This window comes from Urocitellus parryii, chromosome 1 (assembly GCF_045843805.1).
Source record: "Urocitellus parryii isolate mUroPar1 chromosome 1, mUroPar1.hap1, whole genome shotgun sequence".
Lineage (NCBI taxonomy): Eukaryota > Metazoa > Chordata > Mammalia > Rodentia > Sciuridae > Urocitellus > Urocitellus parryii.
In genome coordinates, this window is record NC_135531.1 from 4,973,560 (window position 1) to 4,990,421 (window position 16,862).

The window sequence follows — 16,862 nt, forward strand, 5'->3', positions numbered from 1 at the left end:
GAAAGTGGTTGATTTAAATATTGAAGTTTTAAAATGCTGAATAAAAAGTTGCATATACAATCTGCCTCAGCCACGCTGAAGATGCATTTTCACACAGACACACCAAAAGCACAAGAAGCCAGGGTGCGGGGACAGCGGCAGTGCCAGGAGGTGTGAGGGCAGGCTCAGCTTCTCCCTCCTCACTCTCTGAATCATGCAGGTTCCAGGCTCCTGGTTGCTGCAGGTGTGTCTGGTGCCTGAGAGCTCCTCACCAGGCTCGCTGGTGCTGCTTTGGCTCCTCAGCCCAGTGGCCATGTTTGACCTTCATTCAGGCCATGATTGACCTCCTGATCTCCCCTCCTCTGCATGGCCCCCTCCCGTGTGCACACAAAGCCTTGCCGCAGGTGGGCTTGTGCAAAGCCAGCGAAGTCTGTGGACATGCTCAGACTGACCGAGACCCAATGTGGGCACCACTGGGCTGACACAGACCCACCTCCATCCCAGCTCCCATCACCTGTATACACAGCTATCTGTAAGGGATACTTTTATAACCAGAGAAGAAAAATAATATTGTGACTTTGAGGGGAAAAAACACATTATATAGCATCAACTTTAAAAGAAAGTGATCAGACATTCTGAACCTGCTGTTGGAAAAGTACATCAGCCCTTGTGAAACAGTCATGTGAAATCAAGTTGGACCTGAATTAAGCAAAGAGAGATCCAACCACGGACAGGAAAGGTAGAGGACTGGGGGACACAGAGACATAAACTCACAACATCCCTCATCAGCAGAACAGCAGAGGGAGAATCAGTAAGGCAGGCAACCCAGCTCTGTCACAGATAAATCAAAGAGAAAAGTAAACAGGATTAAGGAAGAACCTAGAGACAGAAGATAAGAAAGACACACAAATCAATTGCAAAGTACAGGCTTTATTTGGATTTTGCTTTAATAAGCAGAATGTTTATAACACTATTGGGAATTCAGATGCTGAATATTTAGTAATGTTAAAAAAAAGTATACTTGATGTTTTAGGAGTCATCATGATATTGTGATTATGTTAAACAACAAAGAACTTTTATCTTTTAGAGACAATGAAATATTTCCATCTGTAATTTGCTTTAAGTTGCCTCATGCATAAGGACATACACTGACACTTGTTGGAGTTGAGTGGAGGGAATGTGAAGGTCCTTTATTTTGAATATGTTTGGAGCTTTCTGTTTAATAAAAGAGAATGGATACACTGCTCTGAGCTGGGTTATTTCCAAGTCCAGGAAGCCCAAAAGCCAGGGAAGGGGAGAGAATGGCAGATCCCTCAGTAAGATGGGAGGAGCAAGTGGGATCAGGACAGATTTGGGGGCAGAAATTGGAAATTGTAGTTGAAAAGCATACACAGGTGCAGACTGCAGCTCGGAAGCCATGCCAGCCACACACTGAGCCATTAGAGACCCAACCTCCACTCCTGGGGCCAGGACACATCTGTGCCCTCACTGTGGTTCTCTCTGCCAACCCCCCAGCTGGTCCGTGGGGAACTGGAGCACCTGCAGCCGGACGTGTGGCGGGGGCACTCAGAGCCGGCCTGTGCGGTGCACACAGCGGGCGAACTACAAGACGCAGACTGTTTCGGCCAGCCTGTGTCCACAGTCTGTGCCCTCCAGCCGGCAGGCCTGCAACTCTCAGAGCTGCCCACCTGCATGGAGCACCGGGCCCTGGGCAGAGGTAACTGGGTGGTGTAGCCAGGGGGCAGTGGATGGCCCTCCCCATGGAACGCAGGGCCTGCAGCAGGGGCCCCAGCACCGTCTGCTTCCTTTGCCTCCTTTGCTGGGGGCTGACCCTCGGCTCTTGTGCACAGTGCTCCCAAACCTGCGGAAAGGGGTGGAGGAAGAGGGCCGTGGCCTGCAAGAGCACCAACCCCTCAGCCAGAGCACAGCTGCTGCCCGACGCCACCTGCACCGCGGAGCCCAAGCCCAGGACTCACGAGCCCTGCCTGCTGAAGCGCTGCCACAAGCACAAGAAGCTGCAGTGGCTGGTGTCCGCCTGGTCCAAGGTAGGCCTCCCAGTCCTCAGGAACAGCCCCGCCAGTCACCTCCTGGGCCGCCCTCCTCTCCTGCTTCCCTGCTTCCTGCTCCCCTTCCTTCACCTGGCTTCTTGCACTGCCCAAGTCCCGAATCTCCCAGCCCCTCTTCAAGGCCCTCCCTGAGCTCAGGTCTACTCCTTAAGTCATGTCCTTGAGCATCACCTCCAGGGACATCCGTGCTGCCCCACTCGGTCAGCATCCAGCACAGACAGGAGTGTGAGAACAGGGCACAAGCGTGAGTACAGGGGACCCTCCTCGTGGTGATAGGGGGTTCCAGAGCATCCCCTAACTCCAGAACACTTGCGACCATTTCTAGGAGATGCTCCCCCAGGGCAGAGCAGGAAGAAGCTGGATCACTTAGGTTAAAGAAGTCTCATTTCCCGAGATGTAGGCAGTCTGTATATTCCCAGGGGACGTCTCTGTGTTGAGCGCTCTGGAATTCCCATCCTGTGCTGCCCGCTTCAGGGGCCACCCTAGACCCCATCACAATGGGACCACAGTGAAAGCATGGCTTTGGAGTGTGGAAGCCTTCTTGACTTGCTTTGGCGAAGTGAGCCTAAAGGACCTCAAATACCTTACAACCCACAGAATGGCAGCAGCAGCCCACCAAATGAGCACCCATCCGCATGAGTGTCAAGGGGTCTCCACCTCCCGGGCTGCAGCTCTGCATGTCCATACAGGCAGGCAACAAGCTCCCAGCCGTCCCTGTCCCACACTCCTCAGGGTTAGACACGGTCCCTCTAGGTATCTCATTTCCCCAAGTTCCTTCAGAAATGCCTTGTTCAGAATGGAAAGCTCTGAGCAGGGTCTTTAATCCTGATGTTTGCCACTAGAAACTAGAAAGGTCATGCTCACTCACCGGAGCAAGCTGGTCATTGCTAATGAGGAGCACTAGGCTCTCTTTCACCCAGGCACAGGATCCAGTGTCTCCGGACAGAATCCTACGTCATGAGAAAAAATATGTCGGCTGTGCATGCCCTTGGAGCCTAATGGTGGAGTGAGCAGCTTGGGCTGTGCAGGCTGTGGGCTGGGTCCAGACAGAAAACCCTTGGCCAGAAACGGAATATGCACCAGCGAGCATGCACACACACACACACACACACACACACACACACACACACTCACATACACACCCCAGAGCTTCTCTCTGAGGCATGGTCCACTAAACAACCTAGATGATTATTTCAGTGCAATCGCTGTTGTGACATCAGGACACACAGAAGACACACCTGCGAGGTGAAGGTTGGGGGTATGAGGTCAGAGCTGGGCAGGTGTTGCCACCTGGTCCCTCTGCTTAGGCCACCTGCTAGCAGTTCAGCCCGGCGGTCCTTGGGCTTCTCAGCTTCACCCACTGTCCCCCAGCCCAAGTCACCAACACTGGGGACCAGGCTTCCTCTCAGAGCCCCTGGCCTGGCTGGGGGAAGCAGCATGTCTTGTTCTTGCCTGACGGGCGGCTGCAGACTTCTGCCCAATGTGCTGTTTGCCCAGGGTCTCTCTGTGCCCTCAGGCTGCTGGTGGCAGGCACAGCCCAGGCTTAGTGCATACCTTGGAGGGAGCAAAGAGATGTGCTTTGCTCTCTCAATTCATGCTGCTGTCTTCACGGGCAGCACCCCGTTTTCTGGGGAAGATCTGTGAGCCCTTGGCTGCCTCTACCTCTCTCTGCTTTAGGGACCCACAGCATGCCTGAAGCTGGGTGGCTGAATCAATCGGTGGGTCTGTGTCGTTTATCTCATGTCCTCTGTGTATAACATTTCTCTACTTCTTAATCAGTGAGAGCCCAATGTTCTAACCTCTCAGAGAAACAGTAGCTTCAGAATCATTCCTACAGTAGTTCCTGACGGCCCTGCCCCTGCTTATGAGCAGATACCACGGTGACTCAAGATCCTCCTGGTGAAAGTGATGGATCCACCATGCCTTTCAGAATGCCAAGGCCCCAAAACTGCCACCAAATGTCTATATTCATATAAATTTTCCAGCTAATATCGTGAGAAGACATTACAACCGCTGATTTTGAAAAAAGAAAAAAAAAAGCCGTCTTTTGCTTCCTCTTTCAGTGCTCTGCCACGTGTGAGAGGGGGACCCAGGAACGATTCCTAAAGTGTGCTGAGAAGTACGTCTCAGGGAAGTACCGCGAGCTGGCCTCCAGGAAGTGCTTGCACGTGCCAAAGCCTGACCTGGAGCTGGCGCGCCCCTGTGCGCTGTTCCCATGCCCTGCGTACCCCCTACAGGCTGCCGCAGGGCCCCCACGGGGCAGCTGGGTGGCCTCGCCCTGGTCCCAGGTAAGAGGCCCTGAGCATCCTATTGGGGAAGTGGCACGGCTCCCGGCCCCAGGGTCTGGTGGCCTGTGGGAGGTGTGGGGGGCTCTCTGCAGAGGTGTGCTGCCCGAGCCCACCTGGCCACCCCATGACCTTTCTCTCCAGCATGTGCAGGTGGCCCCTTTCCTGGGCATTTCGTTCTGAGGAGGGACTCCAGATGTCACTCAGCCCTACAGGCCCCGCGGGTATTGTTCTGAATTTCTGTCCCATTAAGTGTAAAGAAATGTGATGGTTTTGGTCCTAGCTGGGCAGGATTTCTCAGAGAGGGGTGTGGATGGGAAGAAGTGTGAGATCTGGCGGAAGTCACCAGCTGTCAGTTTGTAGTTTAACCACGAGGCTATAAAAAGTAGAGAGGCCATCGACACCCTGGGAACACAGTGGCCTGCCTGTGCGCTGGGAGCTGGCTGGCCTCTGCTGAGTGCCCACCGTTTTCCCTCGGGGTTTCTCTCATGCCGTCCTCCTCCTCTTCCCACACGTCCTCCACTCTAAGGAAGAACTCGGCCGAGACTGTCCTACCTCCATCCCTCATCCTGTTTCCTGCTTGGGTTCCCAGCAGCCTCGGCTCTCTCTGGGTCTGGGGTCCTGCTTCCCAGGCCCTTGGTTTCTGGATCCCCTCTTGTCTGGAACCACGCTTAGCTCCTCTCCCACCTGCTGGGATTCCTGCCACAGGCCAGGAGGACACAGCCCATAGGTGCTGAGGCCCTGCATGCAACCCCTGCTCCACTGGCCAGCAGTCTAGCCTCGCATCTGTCCAGCTCAGGGACATTTCCCTTTTGTGACTGTCTGGTCGGCTGGCAGCAGAGTGAGCCGTGGGCTCTTACAGAAACACCTCCGTCCCTGGCCAGTGTCCCAAAGCTTGTCAGGTACATTGCTCCAACATACCCGAGGTAAAGTCCCAAGTTTGTCAGATGCACAGGGGCATCAGGACGCCCCACCCAGGGCTTTCCTGCAGCCCCAGCTGGTGCCCTTGTGGATTCCAGCACCCAACCCCAGGGAACACGGGCTGGAATCTGTGCCACGTCACTTCCAGAAGGACCTTCCAGGGTTCAGGTCTCTCTCCAAGGACATTTCCCAAATGGTCTTTCCAGTGCCTGGTGCCAGAGAATGGTCTTCCCCTGGTCCAACTCCTGTCACTGCCCACAAAGGGGACCTGCTGGGACAGTGACCAAGCACCCCTCTCCCAGTTTGTCCACTCACTCTCCTTGTGCCAGCCTGTCCCAGGAGCCTGCATCACAGCCAGTGTTACTCTGGGCTCCCAGCGTCAGTAAGGGAGGGCGCCCAGGGAGGGTGCGGCCCCTTGAGGAAGCATGCACTCCCCCCAGCCCCCCAGGCCTGATAAAGGAAGTGTGCACACAGCACAGCTGCCATCTGGAACCTCCCAGGTGCCCGCCCCTCCCACCTGGAGCCTCATGCAGCTGCCGCAGGCCCAGGCAGGGGAGATCCCTGCAGATCACCATGGGGACGATGTTTAGCCACAGGTCACAGGTGAAAGCATCTGCTAGGTGTTTTACACATACGTTCTATGTACTGCACTTGCACACGTATGAACACCACGTGTGCACATATCCACGTATGTACATGCTGTGCACGTGCTATACTGTGCTTAGCACTGCACCCAGCCCACGCTCAGGGAATGCTTGATGAGTGGGTGGATTTGCAGGGAAACGAGTCCAATGAGTACACTGGGGCAGCTGCTTCAGGCCTTGTTGGAGAGCCCACTCCTCGCAGGGGAGGGGATGCCCTTGTAGTGAGGTTCATTTTCATTGTCTGCCAGCGTGGCAGGCTCTGCCAAGGGACCCACTCGTAGCTCATCATCCCTGATAGCCAAAGACAATGCCAGCTTGCCTGCCGGTGTGTCCCCCCAGATTCCCAGGATTGAGCTGGAGAGCAGGCTGGTGGGGTCAGGAGGTCCAGGCTGTCTCCGTGCATGTGCATGTCAGGTGCATGAGGGGAGCTCCTGGAGAAAGCAAACCAAGGGCAGCCACTGACTCATCAAAAGTCACCCACAGTTCACATCCCGCCAGGCGCCATGTCCCCAGACCCGTAGACTCCAGTAACCAAGCTGATCTGAGTATGTTTGAAGGATTGAAGAATTGTGATTGGACCCACTGGGCAAGGCCACAGAGCCCACTCCACAGGCCAGGTGGTACTTGCCTACACAACCTATCCTGGGAAGGAAATCTGTGTCCATGGGGTCAGGGGCTCACTGAGCAGGTGGCCAGGGGTGAGGTCCAAGAATGGACAGAGCCTTGAGCTGAGCAACCCACTGTGTCTCACATGCTTAGCCAGCCTGGGGTCTGGTTCCCTGACAGTGACCAGCTCTCCCCAACCTGGTTCTCTCCTTAGGCTTTTTCCTCCCCATGGTGGGTGGGGGGCACACAGGCTGCACTGCCCACCGTGAGTCCCTTTCCTGTCAGCCTGCCACTGGGCATGACCCCTCAAGGGGAAGTGCCCTGCCCCAAGAGCAGTGTCCTGCTTTGAATAATGTTCCCAAAACTCATGTTCACCCAGAAATTCAGGAGGTGATCTCATTTGGAAATAGATGCAGGTGACATTAGTTAGAGTGAGGACACCTGGAATTGGGTTGGGAACTGCTACTATGAGACAGTCCCATGAGCACAGAGACTCATGGGGGAGGGGACATGAGATGAGGGAGAGGCAGAGACAAGGTGACAGGTGGCCAGCACCACCAGACTCCAGGCAAGGGGTGAGAGGATCCCCTCTGAACCCCAGAAGAACCACCTCTGTGCCGACACCTTGACTCGACCTGTGGCCCCCAGAACATGTGAAATGAGAACAAGTTTCTGCAGGTCCAGCACACAGGCAGAGGTTTAGCACAGCAGCCCCAGGGAGCTAAGACATGTAGGGCCTTCCTTGCCCCACGGGGTCTCCTCCTGGCCCCCAGAGGGTGAGCTGCCATGGGCTATGGCTGTCTTCCTCAGCTCCATGTCCCTCATGGCCCCAGCCGGGCATTGGGCCCATGGGCATGTGAAGAGGATGCCTCTGTTCTGGAAGCCACAGCTCCTCCTCCACCTGCTTCTCCAGAAGGTCAGGTGCAGTCAAGGCCTCCAGGGGCCCTGCTGTGCAGTCCAGCTGCCAGGACAGCTGAGGCGATGGCCCACTGGTGCCTTCCCTCTAGGTTCTCCTGATCCCCCCAAACCAGGGCAACGGCCTGCACCCACCCACCCACTGGTGCCTTCTGTTGGCAGCTGGTGCTTAGCATCCTTTCACTTAAACCCAGCCCGAGATGAACCAAGGAATTTGACAGAAATGAAAACACACTTTGGCCAGGCACCGTGGCGCATGCCTGTAATCCCAGGGGCTCAGGAGACTCAGGCAGGAGGATCACGAGTTCAAGGCCAACCTCAGCAATTTAGTGAGGCCCTAAGCAACTTAGTGAGATCCTGTCTCTAAATAAAATATAAAAAAGGCTGGGGTGTGACGGTAGTTAAATGCCCTTGACTTCAATCCCCAGTACCAAAAACAAAAACCACACACACACACACACACACACACACACACACACACACCTTTGTTTGTATTTTACTGAAGCCCAAAGAAAACAGACATCTTAACAGAACCAACTAAGTCCATCATGGAATGTTTTTCAGAATTAGATAAAAGCTCATTAGAATAATAACAGTTTAAAATCCCCCCACACGACGCCATACTTCACCCCACTGATGCTCTGGGTATGCAGTAATGACGAGCCCAGGTCTGGTCCTCACCAGGGAAGGACACTGAGGATCCTAAAGTGAGTCCTGTCCCCAACTCCAGCTGTTAACCCCGACTGCTCAGCACGGAGCCAGCCAGCACATTTAGAAAGAGTAAAACAAGGTTTACTAATATTTAACTCAAACCCAAACCTAAAACCAAAAGGACATCTTCAATCGTTTTTGCAAGTCTGAAGCATCCCGTCTGGTTGTCTAATATATGATTTTTGCCACCAGCTGACTAAAGTCTCCATCCACTGTGCCTCATCCACTGTTAGGAGACTGCAGCTGTTTTTGGAAAGGTGATAAGGGGCTACGCTTGCCGTGAGCACTTGTACCCATGGCTGTGCCCTCAAACTGGGACGTTGCCAGTGAGGTGAATGGCCGGTGACCACTGAGCTCTGCCACCAGACAGGCTTATTCTTTTAGAAATTGAAGGTCCTTGTTCCTGGTCTGCTCTGTGGGGCTTCTGCAGATCTAATGGTGTTGCTTATCCCCACATTTTACCGTGGGCGTGGTGAAGCACTGGCCCAGATCATTTTAGTCATGTGGGCTTAGTCAGGTGGTTCCCACACTGTTTGGTCTGGGAACGGCTTAAGCGGGATCACTGTTGGACTGTGTCTCGCTCCACATGACAGAGATGAATGTGGCCCTGCTGAGTGTGCGGGGGCCCCAGCTCTCTCTCTGGGAGCCCTTTACCAGGACTGTGCACAGATTGATGGAGGAGCACGCTGCACTGTGAGGAGTGAGCAGCCATGTCACAGACGGAGCGCTGGGTTTTTCACCCTGGTAACTGTGGCTCTGATGCAGTACGAAATGCCAACCTCTAACAAGGGCACCCGCACCCTCGTCCTCACAGCTGCCAGTGTGGCCAGGACCAGGCAAGAACAGCTCACCACCACTGACGGGCCGTGGTACACACCTCCTGAATTCAAGGGAGTTGGGCTTGTGACGGACTGAATTGGCACAACAGCTACAGCCCAAAGCTCCTCAACTCAGGTTTGCAGCATAAGCCACCAGAAGCTGCCCTGGGTCAGGCCACTGAGACCTGCCTGGTTCCATTCTCAGTCGAGTTGGCATTTTGTCTCTGGAACAGAGGGACAAGTTACAGTGCAAAGAAGCTCTAGAGTTGAAGGCAGAGAATGCATGGAGGCCCAGCAGAAAACGGCACCTCAAAGGAGAAATGTAATGGGACCTCTCAGTGGAGACACAACAGGCAGGAGATGAAAGCAAGAAACCTGTGGCCCTCGGAAGTGGGCAAGTACTTAGGTATTCACTGTCCCCTGTGCTTGGGGGACAAACTATCCCATGCGAGAAGCCCCATGATCTCAATGTGTCCTCTGAGTGACAAGGTAGGGCAGTCGTCACCATGTTCCATGGCATTTTTCCACAAAGCTCAATGGCCTAGAAAAGAAGTATTTCTCTCATTTAAAAACAAAAAAGCGCTAGAAGCAAACATTATTATTTGCTTTTCTTTGGTTTATCTTACTAATAACTGAGAGTAACCATCTTTCCCACTCACCTCATTGTGTTGCCTCCTAAAGTGAGCCGCTGGTCTCTCTAAAATCAGACATCAGATCACTAGTGACACGGGAGACTCTTGTGTCTTAGACTCTCAGAAGGGAGAGAATCGGGCTCTTCACCATTTTGAATAATGTGTTCTCAGGACATGTCTTATGTTAGTCCCACTGGAGGGGTGCGAATATGAGATCCAACCTGGATCTGCAGCATTTTTCTGATAACAGCATTTTTCTGATAACAGCAAGGTGGTCTCCCAGCCGAGGAATAAATGTCATCCCAAGGCAGCTGACTCCATACTGGAACTGCCAGAAGACGCTCACTGCTGGTGCCTGGGAAGGACCGTCCCCCTGGATACTGCAGTGACTCTTCCACATCTCTTCCATCTTCCCAGCTGGACAGAGTCTTGGCAATTGGGAGTCTTGGGCTCACCGCCATGGCTTCAGGCTGGGCAGGGTTGAGGACAACAGGAAAGGAGGCAAGGAGAGGCTCTCTGGGTGCAGGAAGGTGCCAGCTCTGTGAGATGCTGCCCATCCCTGGCAGAGCCCACTGGAGTGCAGGGTGGTCCTGCTCTGTATCCTCACCCCACCACCACATCTCACAACCAGGCCAGGGTGCGCTCACCCATCAACAGCCCAGTCCTGTTGGGGAGCCTCCATACCAGTAGGAGAAGTGGACCTTAAAGAATGTCCACACTGATCCTGCAGAGCTGCTGGGACTTGGGGCTGTACTGTGTTGGGGGGGGGGAGTTTTGTGCACAGAAGGTTTCATTTAAATAAGGGGCCACAGGGTCTTCTCCAAGGCTACAACCGGCCGGAGTAAGAAGCAGCCCATTGAGAATGAGGGATGATGGCATTTGCAAGGGCCACACTTTGGAAAAAGCCTCCATCTTTTTATTTATTTATTTATTTTTTCTGTCTTCTACTATGTTTTTTATTAGTTGCTCAAAACAATACAATGATCTTGAGCCTCTATCTTTTTAAAGGGTGATCTGGTTCAGCATTCACAGTCAGAACACTTTGACTCTGTGGACCCTTTCTGTTAGAGGTAGAGGTAGCTGAGGTCGTTTCTGAAAACTAAAAGGGAACAGCACAGCCAATGGAACTGAAAACCTCGGGCAGCAGCTCCCCCAGCGTGTCCCCACTTGTAGCCACAGTGACATTGTTAGAATATAGGTTCCCAGATGCCTCCCACACCAGCCCAAGCTCAGGTTTTTGTTGTGGACCCAGCAGTCTATTCAACAGGTCCTCCAGGTGATTCCATGCACATTCAAAAGTGAGAACTGTGGTCTGGGGAAGGAGCCAACAACTGGCCCTGGGTGGGGGTTGGATGAGCAGGTCACTGTGACTGAGCAGCATGGAGGCCTCTCTGGGCCATCAGCAGGAGGCTCAGTTGAGTCTCATGAAGCTGGGGGAGGAAGCCAAAGCTTTAGCCTCAGGTCCAGGGTCCAGACTGTCTTTTCACTGAGACTTATTTTCCCCCGTGGTGCTGTTTCAGTGACTTGCCCACCCGTCTTGTCCAACCGTGGCCTCCTGGTCTCTTCCTGTCCCTGCCTGGCCCACAGGTCTCCACCCCTGGAGTTCACTTGGTGGTCAAGGGGTCCAGGTGCTTCTTAGCTGAGTTTGCCTGGGAACCAGAGGCTGCCCAACTCAGCGGACAGTCTGGAATGGGAGTTCTAAACACCCTGCTGAGTTCCGAGCCACCGTGTTAGTGCTGTTGACAAACAACTTGCATTTTCTTCCTTCCTGGAGAGAAATGAACACACATTTTCAAGTCTCTTATTTCCCTTCCATCTCCTTGTGTAATAATGTCTTTATTGATTCAAAACATTCTTTTCAAAATATTTTCAGAGTTTGGAGCTTTCCATCTTAGTTCCTCCAGTTTACATGAAGAGATGCAAATTTTGAGGAATTTAGAGGCTGTTTATCCCACAAGTAGGTTTTCCCTGGGGAACTTTAAACCTTTCTAGACCAAGGTTCTCATACTTACTGTGTGTCTGAATCATCAGAGCCTGGTGCAGATTCCCATCCAGCCATGTGGGGAGGGGGGATGCCAAGAGTCAGCACGACCTCAAGGTCCCAGCTGATGCACCGCTGCACCAAAGACATGTTGAGAATTGGGTTTTAAAGCACCCTGAGGCCAGGGCCAGTCGCTGTGTTCATCACTGAGTATCTGCCGCCTAGAATAATACCTGGTACAGAAGAGATGAGTGATCAATATTTGTTGAGTAAGAGAATCAATGACAAAAATGAATCAAACTAGATATTAATTATTTTATGACTGGTGAAAGTCTCTGGAGAGCTCTCTTGATCGCTAAGGTGGGCATAATACCCTTAGCAAGAGTAGAATTCTTCCCCAGCTGCTGATTAGGAAAGAAATTCAGCCTGAAGGATGGAATGAATATGTTGTGGACCCCAACAGATGTGGATATGCCCAATGAGACCCTGGGAATGGCCACCTCAGCACAGCACATCCGTGCCCCAAAGCCCTCGGTGCACCCCCGACATGCAGAACACAGAACAGAGGCAGAGCTATGCTTCCACAGAATGCTCAGAAAGATGTCGTAAGCAACAGGAAATGTCTGGCTCTCTCATGGGTGACCCTGATAATTCAGAAACCAGACATGAATCTGCCCGTATCATTATTTGTTCATTTGCCATGGACATATATTGAAACTGAATTATTGGTGACTTTTGCTGAAACTGGTATTGAAGTGAGGGCTAAGCCTCCGAGAAATGCTCCAGACAGAGGCCCAGGGCCTGCTCTGCCTTAACCAGAGAGCAGAAAGCGAATGACTCCTTCAGCTTAGAGTCACAGTGTTCCCTCCTCTCCCTTCCGAGGGTACAGGAAGACGTTTTACTTACTCCATCACCTGGTTGCTCTTCCAGGGGACTTAGGGTCACTTTGAAAGTGCTGATTGCAGCAGATCCTAGAGAGGCAAAGACAGCTGGGCCTCAGGTTGGCTGCTCACGTGGGCTGGTGCCAGCCATGGAGAGCCCTCACAGCCTCTCCTGTGACAGGCTGCAGCGGGACTCCAGGACGTGGTCTTCAAGGTTTGGGCGAGCAGTGTTGGTCATGAATGTCCCCAGGTTTGCACAGCGTGATCCCTTCAAGCTAAGCACCCACTTAGTTTGGCACCACACACCCGGGGTTTTGACCCCTGATCCTGGCCATCTTCTGCAGGTGCTTCTTTCATGGATTGAACCTTGACACTGTTGAGCTGGTAGCCTGGTTGGAGCGCCTCGTACGTGATTTAGTCTACACTTGTGTAGTGGCCTTTTGAGGTGGATTAATCACAATGGTCCAGGTTCCGCTGCCTCTCTAGTCACTTACCCCCTGATTTCTTTGCCCCAGTGGATCTTGGATGGGTCCAGTTCACAGTTTGTGGTGTGTGCACCCAGCCAGCTGATGAAGGATCATCTACTGGGCACACCCCTTCCTTCTCTGCTTCTGCCCAGAGCCCTGGGATGTGAAGGGCCAGGCACAATGAGCAGTGATCCCTGCAGCTGGCAGAACCACCCAGGCACTGCAGCCGGTAAGCCTGGGGAGGAGCAGTGACCAGGAGCTGGCTCATGGAGCCTTTCCCAGTGAGGACCACCTGAAGGGTGGCTGAGTGAGGACATTCCCTGAAGGACTGGTTCTTTTACATCGGACACAGAGAGCAACCTGGCATCACCAGAAATGCACCCATTTCCTGCATTCATCAGACCATCAATGGCTCCCCAAGAACACTCCAGGCTTATGATAACCTTTCCCCTCTGTCCATACCTGAAGTTAATCGAGGACCTGGGCAGCAACCACAGTCATAGAGGGAGACCACCTGGGCAAGGGGATGCTTGGGAGGGGAAGGAAGAGGAACCCTGCATTTCACAGTAGCCAGGGCTGGTGTAGGCCCTAAGAGTCAGGGGAGAACCAACAGGTAAGAAAGTACCTTTGCCCTGCTTCTGGGTCTGACATCAGCAATGTTCTCTCAAATACTCAAATAGAAACCAAAGAGGGGATCCTCTTGTTCTGTAATCAAAGAATAACTCATGGGTAACCTTCTTGGAGGTTGGAACCTAAGTGTATTTTTTTTTCTCCCTATTGCCTGTTTGAGGAGATAACATGCCAATCCATGAATATCCATTATTATTTGGTATAATTATTTTTACCAAGTGTACTCTGCCCCAGAGTTGCCTGATCTCAGGAGTTCCCTCAGGCTGTGGCTGTTGAAACCCCAGCCTGAGTGACCTCAGTCATACCTCCCACCTGAGCACCTGGAAGGGTCACGTGCTGGCTCAGAATGCTCCTGCAGGGGCCCAACCCAGTGCCCAGCATGAAGCACTCTTGGAGAGGGGGTGAGCAGGGCCAGTTCGTCTGTATTGGGGCTGAGCATCACTTCAGATGCCTTTTATTGACCCTCATCCTCACTAAAGATGTGCTGGCATGCAACAGCTGCCTTCTTTGGTGGGTGGGCACAGTGATGCCAGCCCTGTGCTGGGACCTGGCAGCCTGGTGACCGTTCTATGTTGTTCTCGCAGTGCTCAGCCAGCTGTGGGGGAGGTGTGCAGAGGCGTTCTGTGCAGTGCATGGCAGGGGGCCGGCCAGCCTCCGACTGCTCACCACACCAGAAGCCTGAGTCCTCCCTGGCCTGCAACACTCACTTCTGCACCATCCCAGAGAAGAAAGGTGAGCACTGGAGCCCTCGTGTGGGATGGGGGTGTCAGGTCAGGAGTGGTTCCTTGGAAGGCCTGTGGAAGTGGGGGTGCCCACGGCTGGAGGGATCCAGAGTTGGGCCTTCTGTCCATTTTGCCTTTTCTTTTTTGTCACTTCATCCTCCGGTTTTATAATAAAATACTTACAAAGCAGGCCTCTGCCATCCTCATGCCTCCTGAGGAAGACAGAGCTGTTTGTGATGTAAGTCTGACCTTAAAAGGCATATGATTCCTGACTCTGGCAAGGCTATTTACAATACTCGAAGAAGAAAAATTTAACTCAGGGAGCTTTTCACCCTGCATTACACAAAGGTCTCACTTTCTTCTAATGGTCTCAAAACACCACCCATGCCTGAGGCAGCTGCAGAGCTGGCAATCTGCCATGGTTCCTCTGACAGCAAATGGAACAGGGGACAAGGAATGGGCTCACCCAGAGAAGAAGGCAGTTGGTATTCAGTCCTAGAGAACCCATCATCTTGGGGGATGGGTGATTGGGTGGGTGCATGTAACACAAAAAGAAGAGCAGAATTGTTCCAGAAACTCCCACAAGTCTTGGGAAAAGTAGAAGTTCTACAGGTCTCTGTTAGACCTGAAGAGCTGCCCTCCAATGATAAGTCTGCCGTTATTAGCAAGCAGAGGTCTGCTGATGCTGTGCTCAGTGCACTTGGCTAACGTAGAGTGTGCTTGTTTCCAGACACCTTCTGCAAAGACTACTTCCACTGGTGCCACCTGGTGCCTCAGCATGGGATGTGCAGCCACAAATTCTACGGCAAGCAGTGCTGCAAGACTTGCTCCAAGTCCAACCTGTGAGTCGGACCGGCCCCCGCGCAGAGAAGACACTGAGCAGCAGAGGAGTCTCAGCACAGAGTCGCTGTGCCATCCAGAGTGGGATGCCTCCAAGGAAGCTTCGGCTGAAACAGGGAACACAGTGCTAGGCCCTTTGACCCAGAGTGCATGCACAAGTGTTTCAGGGTGAGGCACATGCATACCCGTGCCCATGCAGTGCACAGTCTCCTGTTGGGGTGACCTGTGGGGCCCTGTGGGCTAACCTCTGGCATATCAGGCAGGAGGGCCCACCCTGTGAAGCAGGAGAAGCAGTGCTCACCCACACTTACGTTCCAGCTAAATCAGTCCAAAGACAGGCAGAGCTGAGCATGCTGAACACGAAACGATTGGTGCTTTGTAAAATGAAGGGGAGGCTGTGAAATAAGAAAAGTGCACAAATACCTGTCACTAACATACCAGCCTCCCGCCCCACCTCAGAGGCCCCTCTGCACTCAGGGTTGGAGGGGCAGGTGCTGTGGAGCTCCCTCGCTCTGCCCAGGTTCCCCCTCCTACCCCAGTGGCCACGGGAGTTTAGGTCATCCCTCAGGTGCCCCCAGGCCCCTGATCTGGACATTGCTTATGAACCCAAAGAGGGAAATCCCTGCTCAAGGGCCTCTTCCCCTTCAGACGCAGGCGCTGGAGGAGAGACCTTCATACTTACTGTTTTATCTTTCTCAGTTACTTACCCGCGAGGTTTCCTATTCGAACCTGTTTCTTAGTGCTTTTCTGTTTTAAGTGATGGATTGGATGTACAGGTTACAGCAAGATCTGACTCTCCCGGAAACAGGGGTTCCTGCCATGAGAGATGTCTGCGGAGCAGCCTGTGTGGTCATAACCGGAAGCCTTGCGGTCTGATTTTGTGTGTCGTGGGGTTTTCAAATTCATTCTGTGAGTTTGGTTGTTTCTGTGGAACAGGTTGAGGAGGAAGGCCGGCTGCACCGTGGGCTTCCACCCTCTCCCTATCCTCATTGGTGCTTAATTCTGGCTCCCCTCCTAGGGTGTGGCTCCATTCTGAATGGGCATCTGGATATTTATATTTGCCGAAGTTTTATAATAAATTTTATATTGTACGGAAAGCCCCTGAGTGGCATTGTGACTCTCCGTGAGCTTTGCTTCCCAGATGGAGGGCTGGCAGGAGACACTGGCAAATGAGCCTCACGGAGGGAGGAGCAGGGCTGGAGGGTGTGAGAAAGGGCTGGACTAGACCAGGAGAGATGCTTCCGTGAGGCAGAGGCTGCAGGGGTGATGGTGGCCTCAGGCAATGGAGGTTTGGTGCCATGTCCAGTGGGAAAGCTGTCCTGACCCTGCAACCCCTGCTTGTCAATCAGCATTCTCTAAAGAAGCAGAACCACTAGGACCTACAGAGAAAAGTGGGGTGATAGGTTAAGGAACTGGCTTGCCTAATTGTGGAGCCTGGATACCCTGAAACCATACAGAGGACTGCAATGCTGGACATTGAAGGCTGAGTGGATGTGGCCTTCCTGGGTCTGCCTCCATGAGACAGTGGGCTGCAGACTTGGGCAGGGTCCCCATGGTGCCAGCTTGGGACAGAATTCCTTCTTAGTGAGACCTCAGTGCTGGTGTCTAAGGGCTCATCTGATGAGGCTGAGGCCCACCCCTGGAGTGCAGAGTGATGGGCTTTCCTTAAAGTCTACTGATTTAACCTTAATCGCATCTACAAAATACCCTGACACAACGTCTAGTCTGGTGTCTGACTGTCACGGAGTCTGTCCAAGCTGACAC

The 16,862-nt window shown here is 53.0% G+C and overlaps 1 protein-coding gene across 1 annotated transcript in view; it reads left to right on the forward strand.

Moving 5' to 3' along the window:
- Adamts16 (ADAM metallopeptidase with thrombospondin type 1 motif 16) overlaps positions 1 to 15,104 on the forward strand; it is a 124,110-nt gene extending 109,006 nt beyond the window's left edge. Inside the window, exons 19-23 of the mRNA XM_026401937.2 lie at positions 1,495 to 1,696; positions 1,830 to 2,024; positions 4,109 to 4,333; positions 14,121 to 14,268; positions 14,989 to 15,104. Coding sequence (XP_026257722.2) covers positions 1,495 to 1,696; positions 1,830 to 2,024; positions 4,109 to 4,333; positions 14,121 to 14,268; positions 14,989 to 15,104 — 886 coding nt within the window. The remainder of the gene's footprint in view (positions 1 to 1,494; positions 1,697 to 1,829; positions 2,025 to 4,108; positions 4,334 to 14,120; positions 14,269 to 14,988) is intronic.
- Positions 15,105 to 16,862: the final 1,758 nt, after the last annotated feature.